This window comes from Agrilus planipennis, unplaced genomic scaffold (assembly GCF_000699045.2).
Source record: "Agrilus planipennis isolate EAB-ADULT unplaced genomic scaffold, Apla_2.0 scaffold3, whole genome shotgun sequence".
NCBI lineage: Eukaryota > Metazoa > Arthropoda > Insecta > Coleoptera > Buprestidae > Agrilus > Agrilus planipennis.
The window spans coordinates 3305418-3319490 of NW_020442460.1; the positions used below are offsets into that span (position 1 = coordinate 3305418).

General features: G+C 35.1%; 1 protein-coding gene across 7 annotated transcripts in view; it reads right to left on the reverse strand.

The window, feature by feature from the left end:
• LOC108742227 overlaps positions 1-14073 on the reverse strand; it is a 51724-nt gene that overhangs the window by 13451 nt on the left and 24200 nt on the right. For 6 of the 7 annotated variants that reach the window (XM_018477346.1, XM_018477326.1, XM_025980677.1 and 3 more), the window contains 5 exons: positions 8698-8898; positions 4862-4989; positions 4587-4789; positions 4264-4445; positions 804-1039 (listed from right to left, as the gene is read on the reverse strand). In XM_018477346.1, coding sequence (XP_018332848.1) covers positions 804-1039; positions 4264-4445; positions 4587-4789; positions 4862-4989; positions 8698-8887 — 939 coding nt within the window. In that variant the 5' untranslated portion in view covers positions 8888-8898. The remainder of the gene's footprint in view (positions 1-803; positions 1040-4263; positions 4446-4586; positions 4790-4861; positions 4990-8697; positions 8899-14073) is intronic. The other variant, XM_025980676.1, reaches the window with a different exon arrangement.

Consider the following 14073-nt stretch of genomic DNA (forward strand, 5'->3'; position numbering starts at 1 on the left):
AACCTATTGCTTTTGTTTTATAGTTAGTTTTCACATTCACTGTCATCATGGGAATCTCTATCACTGTCACCAACATCAACAATTAGTTCTTCTGTTTGTCTGTCTATTACTTGCTCACTGATCCCTATTTTTAAATATTTAATCTACGCCCCTGATAGGAATACTGAAGAAAGAAGGCTGCAATCGTTATATCTAAAACTGCCCACTTTTGCCACCGCGCATCTACGCCATTTTAAAATTTCCGCCAGCTTCCAGCGTCAGGCCTGTACGTTGTTGAAGAAGACGATCCTGTCCCTCCACCAAGCATCAAACAAGCACTTGATACAGCGAAATTATTAAAAAAATACTTTTTATATAATCAAATTGATCCAGCAGTATCGCAAGATATGTGTAAGATGCGTAACAAAATACAATTAAAATATTGGAGCAGCAAACAACATCAGACGAAGATAACAGGCTATACGCAATGTATGAATAATAATGTTCGTGTGCAAAATGTGTACCATTATTGGTAAATGCATATTATTATAGAACAGTAAAATAATATCATTTATTTCTCTCCATTTAACGACCACTCTTTATAACGCCAGTCCCTTAAGTGTCGTTAAATAAACATCACAAAATTCATTTCTACGTAGTGCAAATTCTTCGAAAATTTTCGTAACCACAAGGAATTCTCATAAAAATTTCGTTATTTCAAGAATTTTGTAAAGTGTTTTCTACCCTTGTGATGTGTCAATTGAATAAAGGGAGACATTGGGGAGAAATAATATGCTGGTATGAGATGAGAATTTGTTACCTACCGTCTGCGCGCTTCGATAATACAGTAAGCTGTCGGCGTGCCAAAGGGGAATCCTGAACGGGAAATCAGACGTGGAGGGCCAGGAATCGATGTGGATGGCGACCAAAAGGCGTACCTCAATATTAACGCTGGCTATTGCTGGTGACAGGAAGCCTATCCTTAAACGAATACCGCTCGGTTCATCGACGATCGCTAAACGGAAGTCCCGTGGGTCCGGGAACCGGGAATAGTTTCCAACTGAACGTGACAAATTGTTGTTATTATTTATACAATCGACATTGTGCTATCTATCTCCTCTTACATTATATTATTGGTATTTTGAGATGAACAGAAACTCAATTCAATCCATAAGAAAAAATAAATCGTATCTACGACTAGACTTCAATTTAAACATCGGAAATTGATTAAAAAAAAACAAAAGAATGGGATATCATTTTGAATCAATTTCAGAAATGAATATTCCGAAACGGACTGATGTTAAAAATTCTATTTCCAAAAATAACCCTCGATTTTTATTCCATTGATTCATTCGGTTTTCAGATACCTTTTAATGTGGAATATTTTCGTAAGAAGATATCTGCCAGTAGTAATAAATAAAATAAGGAACGAGACGGGGAATGTTCCAGAGGATTATACCCGGAACGTAGTAAGCATACATAAAAAGAGAGGCGCGGATGGGTGGGAGATATTTAGAACAATTACCATGCGTCAAAAATCTTACTACTTATCATCGAAGACGCGTTCAATATCATTAAAGACAGGACAATTGTAGGGATAGATATACAGGGACAAAAGATTAGTATGGTTAGATTTGCAGATCATATAGCAGTATTAGCATCTAGCAAAGGGTTAGAGATAGGTTTAAATAAAAAGGAAGTGGCATTGACAAAACAGCACTGTATGAAAATAAATAAAAGTAAAACAAAAATACTGGTATACAAGGGAAGAAAAAGTAGAGAAAGAGCGAATATAAAGATAGAACAAGTGGACGATTTTAGGTATCTAGATAGTCATAAAGCAGAGGATAACGCAGGGTCAATAAAAGGCCTTCAATAAAAAGAAGTCAATTCTGTGCTCGCAAACGGTTAATTTAGAAATTCAAAAAAGGTTGTTAAAGGTGTATGTTTGGAGCACGGCGCTGTAAGGGAGCCAAACATGGACATTGGGCGCGGCGGAAAAGAAAAGGTTAGAAACGTTCGAAATGTGGTGTTACAGGCAAATGATGAGGATACCGTGGATTGGTTAGTAGGACACCTTCTCAGGCATGAAGGTCTAATCAGAGACATAGAGAAACGGGAGTTAGGAGAGATAGACCTAGATTAGATTGCTGTTCGCAAATAGTTAAGGATTTGGGTTGTTCTAGCTTTAGGAGAATTGGAAGATTAGCTCAGGATAGGAAAGAGTGCAACGATTCTGTGTGTCTTTCCCATTATTTTTGGCGATAATATTGAGTTTTCTGAATACTGAATGCGAAATAAACCGCTTATTTTAAACTATTCTCGATATTTCGCATTTTGAATCATTCCGTTTATAATTACTTAACTTAATCATTTTATTCTGGATAGAATGTGTTTTGAGATAAAAGTTTTGAATGAAGAATAGCGACTTCTGTCAAAGAAGTAGACAATTTCTTTTCATATCAAGTTGAAAAAGTATCAAAACTCGATAACAGTATTCAATGGCAACAAAATCTTGAAGTATTCCAAGATGTTTACAATATCACTTTAACGTAATAAAATCCATAATACATAATAAAACGCGTTACGGTAAGCTTATGAATTACATGTATAGATAGGATAAAATATATATATACGTATGTGTGTAATAAGACCTAGTAGTAAACAGCTTTTATTACAGCCGCCGACTGCGACACCATTTCATTACTGAAAGCCCTTAAACGTAATAGATTTAAAATCCGCTGGAGTACCTAATCTTCTTTAAAATGAAAGTACAAATATTTCGTCGGAGACGCAAAGAAGATAAAAGGATTAAACTCTGCTGTATTCACATGGAATCCTTCTTTGCATTCATTTAGTATTATTAGAAAAACCCGCGGTTGTAAAAAAGCTGATAGAATGATTCTGTCTAAAGCCTAGTCCACACTTACATCGCGGAACCTCTCGCTGTCAAACCTTATTCGATTCGTATTATCATCTGAAACACGCGGGTTACATATATTCGATTTTTTTTTTGTGACGTTATGCTGGTACTCGTGTCTCTCACTTATACCGACAAGTTCGGTCATGTTGAATATTCAGTTAATTTTTGACAGCTGCTTTGCTTGCACGTGTTTTGGATCGTCTCCGATTTCTGCCTATTCCAAAACATGGATCAAAAAATCTGTATCAAATTTTGCGTGAAACACAAAATTAAGTGCGTGGACGCATTTCGAATGTTGACTGTGACATATGGTGAAGCTACCTTGGACCGAAGCAACGTTCATCGGTAGTACAAAATGTTCTCAGAGGGCTGAGAACATGTGAACGACGAAGAACGTGCCGGACGCCCGATCACTTCAACAACAGACGAAAACATTGATGAAGTGAAGAAAATAGTATTGGCCAATCGTCGAATCACCGTTAGAGAAGTTGCTGAAGACCTAAACATATCGAATTGGCTCCTCCTATTCAATGTTTACCAATGATTTAGGCTGAAATTGCTTAATTTCGAACAAAACCAGCATCTCATTAACATTTCTAAGGAGCTGTTGGACTCTGTCTGCGACAACCCAGAGGCGTACTGCATCAGGAGTTCTTGCTACAGGGTAGAACGGTCAATAAGGAATATTACCTGTAAGTTATGCGCAATTTGCGCGAAGCAATCTGCCAGAAACACCCGGATTTGTGGAAGAACAAAAATTGGCTTTTGCACGATGATAACGCCCCTGTTCACACATCGTTGCTTGTGCGCGAATGTTTGGCCAAGAACAACACGCTAATAATGCCGCAGCTACCGTATTTTCCAGATCTGTCCCCCTATGACTTTTTTCTTGTTCCCGAAACTGAAGAGTCTCATGAAAAGACGACGCTACGCTACGATTGAGGAAATAGAAAAGGCATCGAAATAACAAGATCACAAAAATAATTTTTTGAAGTGCTTCGGGGAGAGAAATCGTTGATACAAGTGTATAATGTCTATTCTGCGTTACTTTGAAGGGAATAAAAGGGATAGTCAATAATAAATAAATAATTTTTAAAAGAACACAAAATTCGGGATAGTTTTTGAACATACCTCGTATTTAATAACGGACTACTGCAGCATCCAATGTTAAACCGCAATGCAATTACAAGTTCTAGTTATTCATATAGCTACTTAAGAATACGCTTAAGGATATTTGGATATTATCCTTTGTAGTCTTCTTTGTTAATTAGTATATTCTCTCTGGACTTTGGTAATTAGTTTTGTAAATTAAAATCTACGAGTACCTACCTACTAAGTAATAAAACATTGTGCAAAATTACCTGGTCCATAGTAGACATGCCGTTCTGGCGGAATCTTCAGTATGTGATGCAGAACTACAGGATCCACCACCTTCCCAGGTGAAGCACAAAGTGTCGAATCGTCGATATCAGTGGGACAATCAACACCTTGTTTTGAAGCAGCTTCAGCTAACATCTCAACCATTCTTGCTTGGATTTTGTCTCTATTTAAGTTAATTAATTTTGAAATAATATAATGATTTTTAACATACCAAAACATCAAAGGGCGAAAAAGGGTTAGATAATTTTCTGCAGTTTGGCAGAATTTAAAATTGTGCTGAGGGTTTCATTGAAATCAATTGTACCTGCGTAGATAACCGCCAGAGTTGAGAAATTCGCTCCATATCTTGGCGGTATTCCCCGAAAATCTAAGCCGGGCATAGCCGTGAGGGCACATTTCAGTTCCACCCTCTGTAATTACATACTGCGGCGGTTCATCTCTGGAATACAAAAGTGGCACAGACAGTGCATCTAACCTGACGATGTATTCGAGCTTGTTGGAAAACTTCTGAAATTAAATTTTCATTCTATCAGTTTCTCGCGTCCGTCTTTGAACTGAAATATTGATAATGATACATACGTCACGTTCCGAGTCATGTAATGCAACCAAATATTTCGAGGCAAATCGTGGATCTAGGATTCCAACGGTACATAGCAGTCTTTGGATCAGTCTTTCTGTTACTGATCTTGCTATCAAAATCGGTTTGCCTGAAATAGGTAAATTAAACTTTTATAATTAAATTTTATTTCTTCGTTAGAGTTCGTTGTTTGTGAGACTAGAGCGATTTGATATGCAATATGAGACCATTTATTTAGGAATTTTGTATATGGATAAGACTAAAATTAAGATAAATTACAAGGTAAAATCTAAAACGATTCCTATTCGTCAATACCACATAAGGAACATTCAAGTATTCCGTAAATTCTAACGAGGGGGCCTGGGGTCTTTGCTTTGCTTATTTTTGACCACATTGGGGATGAAGTGTCAGGATGGTGATTACGTCAGCAGTATTAATTTTTTACTTTTTCCAAATCTTCTACAAAACTTAATCGATTTTAATTTGAACAAGAATGGCAATCCTTATTATCTATACTTGAAAACGAAAATCATATTCAGGGACTTATAACTGAAACCAGAATACATTGAAAAATGAATGTACCCATGTTTGCGTAAGCATGGAAGGCAGGGTAGGAACTTTGCTTACCTTTACAGACGAGGGTGCGGGAAGGGTTAATAGTTGCAAAAGATCTGCTTACGTAATACTTGAAAGACCTCATACCAATATCTAAAACCTTAACGCTTAAGCTTAGTGAACAATGACAAGACTGATAACTTAAAGGAAGACTAAAATTTTAAAACATTGACTTTATTCAAATATCCAAATCACACACTATTTTAGACCTTAGAACTGCGTACTAGACCAAAACCAAGGTTTGAGTAAGTAAGGTCAAGAGTAATGCTTTCATTATACAGACAAAAAGACCATAGGTAAAATGAATTGCACACTTATTCTATGACAAGTCTGTTTATTTGAATTAGTCAGACGATGTACTCGCTAGATAGAGGATTAAGCACTCAAGATTAAGATGAACATTTTCGACACATTTGATTTTGTAGTGTGAGATTAAGATTCAGGTGCCTTAAAGCATCTATTGAGATACCCATGGCTGTGTACCGAGGGAGACCATTGCTTAGCATTTGGGAGGACGCCGGTTCGATTCCGGGTCCGTCTGCCTCGGTCCAAGCTTTTCTGTGGTTTCCTTGGATCACTTAGGCAAATGCTGAGGCAGTGATATTCCACAGATAATCTTTCATTCTTTTCTGCCTTCATTTCGTCCGTTTCATCTTTCTCACGCGAACCACCACTCACCCATTCCCATGATTCTTGAAAGGAGGCTGAAGAGGGCCTTCTGCCCTACCTTCCGGCGTAATCCGGAGGGCCTTCCCGCCCACCAGCATTAGTGGCTTCTGGGAATGAAACACCCAAAAGTTTTTTCTTTTGTGAGTAGTATCTATATACTTTTCTTTTATAATGGTATGATCAAAATCGAGGAAAATTGATATAAATTATAGTCTTGAAAAATACACTTTACGCTGGTGATTGGAACATAGATTGTTTACTTTAAATGATCAATGGAAAACCGTTCAGGGGTATATCGACATTTAATAATAATAAAAATCCGCTTAGCTTCAGTTATGCAATAATCGATGGTACATGTTGGTGCAAAATTAAGTGTAACTACTAGTGACAATGCGATCGAACGTATCACAAATGGAGGCAATTTAATTAACTATGATTGTGAGAGCACGTAGGAAGGTCACATATCTCTTTAACATCCAAAAAGCGTGACGGACACAATTTTTACTAACGGAAATTATGTCCGGTGTGAATCGGACTGAGTTGCTCCAAATCTAATTCGGAAATAATTATGTGCCATACGCTGGTGGTTTATTTAAAAATGGCAGTATTAAAAAAAAATGGAAATATCATAATAGCAGTAATTTATTGTTACGAAATTGTATGTATTCCGGGCTTAATGGTCTAGTCCAGGGATGGCGAACCTTTAAGTACCGTCGTGCCATTTTTATAAAGAAAATCAGGTCATAGACGTGCCATCAAATAATTTTGTCTCTGTGATTATTGGGAAAATAATGATAATAAATAATATCAACTCAAAATTCTACTAGAAAATAGGAACATTTTGCAATGTTGAAATTATACGTGTAATTTAAATTAAAGTAAAATTAGTGTGACTTCTGTTTTTGCAGATTAGATGATAAATAACTTATGTTAGGGTTGTAAGATGTTAATTTTAGCAGAATGCATGCTGAACTGGAGTCATCTACCAAACGGTTTGTAACTGCGAGTTTTTGATGTTATTAATCTCTGAAAATGATGACTCGCAGGCATAGGCTGATGAAAACATTATTAAAATATCATATGCCAGCTTTTTCAAAAAATTAAATGTGTTTGTTATTGCATTCCATGTTTCCAAAATTTTGTTATTAGCACTTTCACTTGTATTATCCATCAGTCTTCCTGTTTCTATTATTTCGAACTCTTTCCTTGTTCCAACAACTTTTTGAATCATATTGAACTAGACTGGAAATCAATCAGCTGCATTTCAGATTCTTCAATTTATTTTATCAAATGTCACATCAAGGTACATAATAAACTTTCGTATTAGTATTTCCGATAATTCTCTGAAGTGAGAAAATCTTGCTGAAAATTCCTTCATTAAAGAATCAATCACAGAAACATTAGTGACGTGCCCAAAATATTGTGTGACGTGCCACCAATGGCACGCGTGCCATTGGTTCGCCATCCCTGGTCTAGTCTATAGGTGGAGTTCTCTTTCTAACGTTTCGTCCACAACTGTGGCGCACATCCTCAGGGATCATTGCTGCGACAATCGAACTTAGATTAAGTCAGTCAATGTAAGAAAATAATAACGTGATATTGAATGATTGAGGTATGTCGTAGTTTATGTTATTTCGAAATTTTTGTAAAAGCTTTGTTACATTTACTATTAAATAATAGACACTATACAAAAAAAAACGATATCCTTTTATATATTGACGAATATTTTTGAGTCCCAGGAAAATTATTATGTTTGTAGTACAGTAATAGTTCTTTATTCACGATTTCCTTATTCGCGGTTAAAAATTTCATTATTCGCGGATGCAATCGGTAAACAGAAAAGGATTTGGTGTCATTTATTAAGGAGATTGGCCGCAGTAGATCGCTCGTACCTAGTGTGAATTTTTCCTAAAGCATGGGTTTCTATTCTAAACATTGTGATTTAATGCTGCTAGATGAATGTCTGATTTTTGGTAACAGGCAAAGGTTCACACTAACTTGATACGTTTTTGTTTTTCAATATTATGCTCATTAAAAGCTTTTACAAGTGTTTAAAGTTGATGCTTCTTGTAGGACACGTGTTTTCAATAGAAATTAAAAATTTAAAAAATGGCCTTCGACAAGTTTTAGAACAAAGCTTTATCTATCTTACTACAAAATTTCAAACCCCTGTTCCAAACATTAAACTCATGACATCTAGAACCGATAAGCATGTTTTTACTCTACGGCGCGTGCACTACTGAATCACCTAAATGTATCGGCATCTTTTGAGTATGTACGTCCCGAGGCAGCTTTTATAAAACATGTAACCGAGTGAACTAATTCAAAATTCAAAACAAGAAAAAATCACTAATTCTTTTAAACCCTTGTCTAATGCTGATTATAACGATTAATTTTAATTGCGAATTTCTCAATAAATTACCATTCCATATCCACGGTTTCTGTATTCGCGGCATATTTATGGAACGTATACCCCGCGAATAAAGAGCTTTTACTGTACTTAATTTAATAAATATTTTACTCAAAATTTGTTAGAGCCTTCGCAGTTACTTACTTTTATCAGGTTCATTCGCGTTTAGGATCCGCCTGGTTAAAATAAAGTTTAAATTTTGAAGTTGGTCTGAACAGAACTTTAATTTGCTCGCAGGTAGAACCAGTTCTTTCAGCTCTTTGTTTAGTTTCCTGAAGCTTTTCGTTCTTGTACAAGTTATTTCCTGTTTATTTTTCCGCCTGGATGGAATCATTTTCCATTTTCCTGTAAGAGTCCAAATTAGTCTTAAAAAAAGTTCCAAAAGATTATAATAATCTCAGTGTATTAGAAGGTAGACCATTTAAAGTAATTTATGTGTAAAGTTTAATTTAATACCTTGAAAATTAAGCAAATAAAACCAATAGAAGGTAACCACCGTTTCCTAAAGATTACTTAAGATGAGTTTAAGATTAGTTGGAATTGTAGCTGAATTTTGGTTTGTACAAGTATTACAATTTTGCTACCAATGTTAAGTGTACCATCTGGACATGCTATCTATTAAATAGGTTTATTTTGCACAGCTTACATCTCGCATTTGTTCAATAAATAACTGCTTAAAGCTTGTTTTGAACGTCAGCAAATTACAATTAGTAATATTCCCTGTGTAAACTGCACCGTACGCTAGACAAAAAGTACGTAAACTAATAGGTATATGTTTAATAACTTTAGAGGAGTAAATATGTATTAAATCATTTATTTATGGACGCAATTCTCATAAATTTCTATTACTATTTAGTAGTTAATAGAGAAGCATGAAAATATAATTTCGAATTTCATTAAATGGTTGGTCTAGGCCTAAGGGAGACCGAGGCAAAATGGGATACTGAAGAATGAAATCATCATATAAAAAAATTAAATTGTTTAATGGAATAACTTTTAGTTAGATAGTAACATTATACATCAACTTCAGTTATACAATTTCGACTTGCAACTCTAAATGCTTATTAAATCGCAACCTAATGTAACCTAACTGAATCCCAGTTTAGGCCATGGAATTAAGGGATTGGACAAGAGTACTACAACACATTTCGTTTGTGTTGTGTTTACCTACTGTAACATTGCAATCAAACAAATGATAGCTGTAAGTTTAATTAGATAAGAACTATTAATTTTTGGGGTATGTGAAGCCAATGAGAACGAAGTGAGTCGTGTACTTTTGTTTTGTTAACACGGTTAAACAAATCTTATTTAACTTAATTCTAACCTAATAAACAATTTAATCGCAGACAATAATCGTCACAACACTGGTGAGTAAAATTATGATTCGGGCTGACAAGCCGTAGTCTAAAATTATTAGGTTCAGATGTTTCGTCGACATTTACGACATCTTCGGTGGCACTGCATTGAAACATGGGCGCTGAAGATTCAGATGCAGTTGCAGACGAAACGTCTGGATCCAACAATTTATTTAGACCACGGTTATTCAGCCTGAATCATAATTTTATGATACCATTGATTCTGGCAGTGAAACCTTATCTTCTTATACTTATGGGTAAATTAATACTCAACTCGAAATTTTGAGTTACAAGACGAAATTTCAAAAAACAAAAATTATGTTTGACCCTTCTACGCCTTCGTACAAACAAACTGAAAGTTTCAGATACTAAAAATATTTTGTTTCACGAAAATAATATACTAATGTTACTTCAAACAGTCTAACTCATAAATCCACCTGATGTAATAATTTTTCGTTTTCTGTTGCTGATTTGGTCTCGAGTTGGATATTTGGTTTTGGATTTCGTTCGGTCTTAGTCTTACTAATATAAAGGCAGACTTGGTTTTGCATTTTCGGAAGACCAAGACCAAGATTGCAAGGCCAAACCCAATTTTGCACTTCACTAAAATTAACCGATCTCAAGCAAAAAAGTGATTCCTTGTGGTTAAAAGCGATCCGACCTTGAGCTATTATTTGTTTTATATCTCTAAAAGTTTTTTCATTCGTATATGATATTTTCATTCATATTTCTATATTGTCTTATCTTTTCATTTTTAGGTAACGAATGGTATGTGCCAAGAAAGAGGAAACTGAAAAAGTTTTATTTAAAATGGTGAGTTTATTATTCAAAGATATAACTTTATTTGTTCATTGTGTCACGTTTGAATTCGTAATAGATGATAAAACAATGACAATAATTTGGTATTAATCGTGGTGAAATGCATCACAAAAATTAAGCAAAGTAGAATATGTGCCTACGTATTTGCTTAATCTATCTGCGGTAATTATTTGAATAATTTATCGAAATTGAAAATCATACTCTCTGATGTAATTGTATTTACAAAAACAGGTTTAAGGATGGTAATAATTTTCAATTTAAGTATATGTATTATCCATGATTAAAAATAATGACGATTTTTTGCAATTGTTGGCATTTTACCAAAACCAATTACCTGACCAAGTTACACGAGTTTTTGCTCATAATCATTCAATATTGCCACGCGATCCACCAGAATTGAACTTATTTTTATTTAAACGCAAGCTTTGGTCATATTTAGTTAACAATGATGTCATTACACTGCCACTCGTAGCAAAATTGATCCCCTTTGTAATGCATCATAATAGGATGGTAATTCTTAAAGAATTTAATATCTGAACTGTCTAATAAACTAAGGTTTTTTTAACCGAGTAGGATGGCCTAGAGGCTTAGACCATTGCTTAGCAATCGGGAGAATTCCGGTTCGATTCCGAATTCGTCTACTCTGATCCATGTTTTTCTGTGGTTTCCTTGGATCACCTAGGCAAATGCTGGGGTAGTAATATTCTAGAGATAATCTTTCATTCTCTTATGTCTTCATTCTGTCCGTCTAATTTTTCTCACCCGAACCACCACCCACACATTCCCACGATTCTTCAAAGGAGGCTAAAGAGGGTCTTCCGCTCTACCTTCCGGCTTCGATAGGAGGCGAAAAATCAGAGGAATTGGCTGATTTTAGGTATTTAGGAAGTCAGATAAGTCAGGACGGAAGGAGTAGTAGAAATATAAAGCAGAGGATAGTGCAGGGTCGAGTCGCCTTCAATAAAAAGAAATCACTTCTATGCTCGCGAACGGTTAATTTAGAAATTCGAAAAAGGTTGTTAAAAGTGTATGTTTGGAGCACGGCGCTGTACGGGTGCAAAACATAGACAGTCGACGCGGCGGAAAAGAAAAGGTTAGAAGCATTCGAAATGTGGTGTTACAGGCGAATGATGAGGATACCGTGGATAGAGAAGATTAGAAATGAAGAGGTATTAGAAAGAATAGAACAGAGGACTTTATAGAAGTCACTAATAAATAGGCGAGATAGGTTCGTCGGACACCTTCTCAGGCATGAAGGTCTAGTTAGAGACATATTAGAGGCAGAAACGGGAGTTAGGAGGGGTAGAGGTAGACCTAGATTACATTACTGTTCGCAAATACTTAACGATGTGGGATGTTCTAGTTTTAGGGAAATGCGAAGGTTAGCTCTGCATAGGAAAGAATGCAGATGCGTGTCTGACCAGTCTTAGGACTGACGACCTTATGATTATGAAATATATTATTATAAGGAATAAAATTAAAGTTTTAAAGTTACACTGTACACATACAATTTAAATAACTTTTGTTATTATTTATATCGATCATCATTTGAATTGAGTAAATGTGTTATGTTACTAAAGGTGAGTGAAAATCATGTGCATTCGTGTAGGTTAATTGTTATATCGTAATTGAAATGTCCATATTCATTAAGCGTGTAGTATATTACGTTACTGTTCCGAGTTTGTTTTTATAATTCGCATCATGTGATGGAATTGATGTCGTCAAAAGACTGCTGTCCCGTTTCAAATCCGTGGCAATTTTGGCATTAAGCCCGCTCTCCCTACGATTAAATCAAAAACACATGACTCGCATCATAGTACGTGAATTGTAAGGTCATTAGCACTTTTTTTTTATTTCCGTTACTGATGTTATACTACGCTCTCAAAACAACTGTTTCACGTTTGCAATTTGTGATGTTACGTAACATTTGTTGTTGGATAGAATTTTGGCACTTTTGGAGGCTTTCTTAATTTGAATTGCTATTTCTATTTCTATAATTTTGTGAAGGATTAATTTGTTGTATGTAATGATATTTTTCGACTTCAACGTCAACTGCACGCTACTGTCGCTTTTTTGACCTATTTTGCTTGCCTCTTTTATATATACAATAACAGACTGTCTTGTATTTATGACAAACAAAAATCATGTGATGTGACCATTTCTCCTAATTTACAGTAGAACCTCTATAACTCGAATATCAAGGGAGACGCCAAAAAATTCGAGTCATAGAGTTTTCCACTTATTGAGGATTTGGATTCAACTTGTAGAAGTTAAGATTTGGTTTACTTACATTGTCGGCAAATCCTTAATGTCGATAACTTAGTTTTCTTCGACCTATAGACATACTAAGTTTCAAATTATCGAGTTGTAAAGATTGTAAAATAAAACATTGCTATGTTCGAGATACAGAGGTCCAATTTATTTTTTCGAGTTATAGAGGGAAAATATGTACCAAAATGGCTTGCAGGGACTCACTGATTATTTCGACTAATAGAGGGTTGAGATTTCGAGTAATGGAGGTTTTGGGGCTTGAAGGGAAGGGAATAAAACATTTTTTCGAGTTTTGGAGGTTTTAGACTTATCGAGGTTCGACTTAAAGAGGTTCTACTGTAACACCTTTTTTCGATCGTCATGATGACATGATGGAATCGGTCCCGGTGCTTGTCATTCGTAGCACTCAAGTTTCAAGGGAGGAAATTCCAATGGGAATATCAGAAAGTAACTTTCAGGAACATATATTAAACGACTTTGACCTGTTTTCTCGTCCAAGATTTTATACGTTTTTAATATTTATCTACTCTCAAAAATGTCTTGTTGTCAAACATTATTTTTGTTTACATTACAGGGGTTTACTGTCCAATTATTTTATTGGATAATAGACAATAGATTGATTCATTATTTTACCCCGGAACTTCGCGTGAAGGAAGAAACAGAACTTCTCATCATGTCTAATAAAGTTTCATCGAAATCAGCTTTCCAATGATAGGTCCTAAGCTTAATTTTTAGTGGGTTACATTTAATATCCTTTTCTTAACGAAGATATTTTTTAATTAATAGTATAACGTATAGAATTCCAATAAGCTATTTGAGAATAGGATATTTAGTATTCCAGTTCCAAAATTTTGTCAGTTCGGCACATTAACTATTCGGACATAGATAATAGAGAAAGAAATAGACATAAACAACATAATACTATTTTTAAAGTTGATTATTTATTATTAAGTTCAATAAGAACCCAAATGTATGTTGGCCCATTTCGCAAAAACAACACATTTAATAAAATAAAGTTATTAAAATTATTTTATTCGATTATGGTAACGTGCCTATCACGTTGAGGTTAGCTACG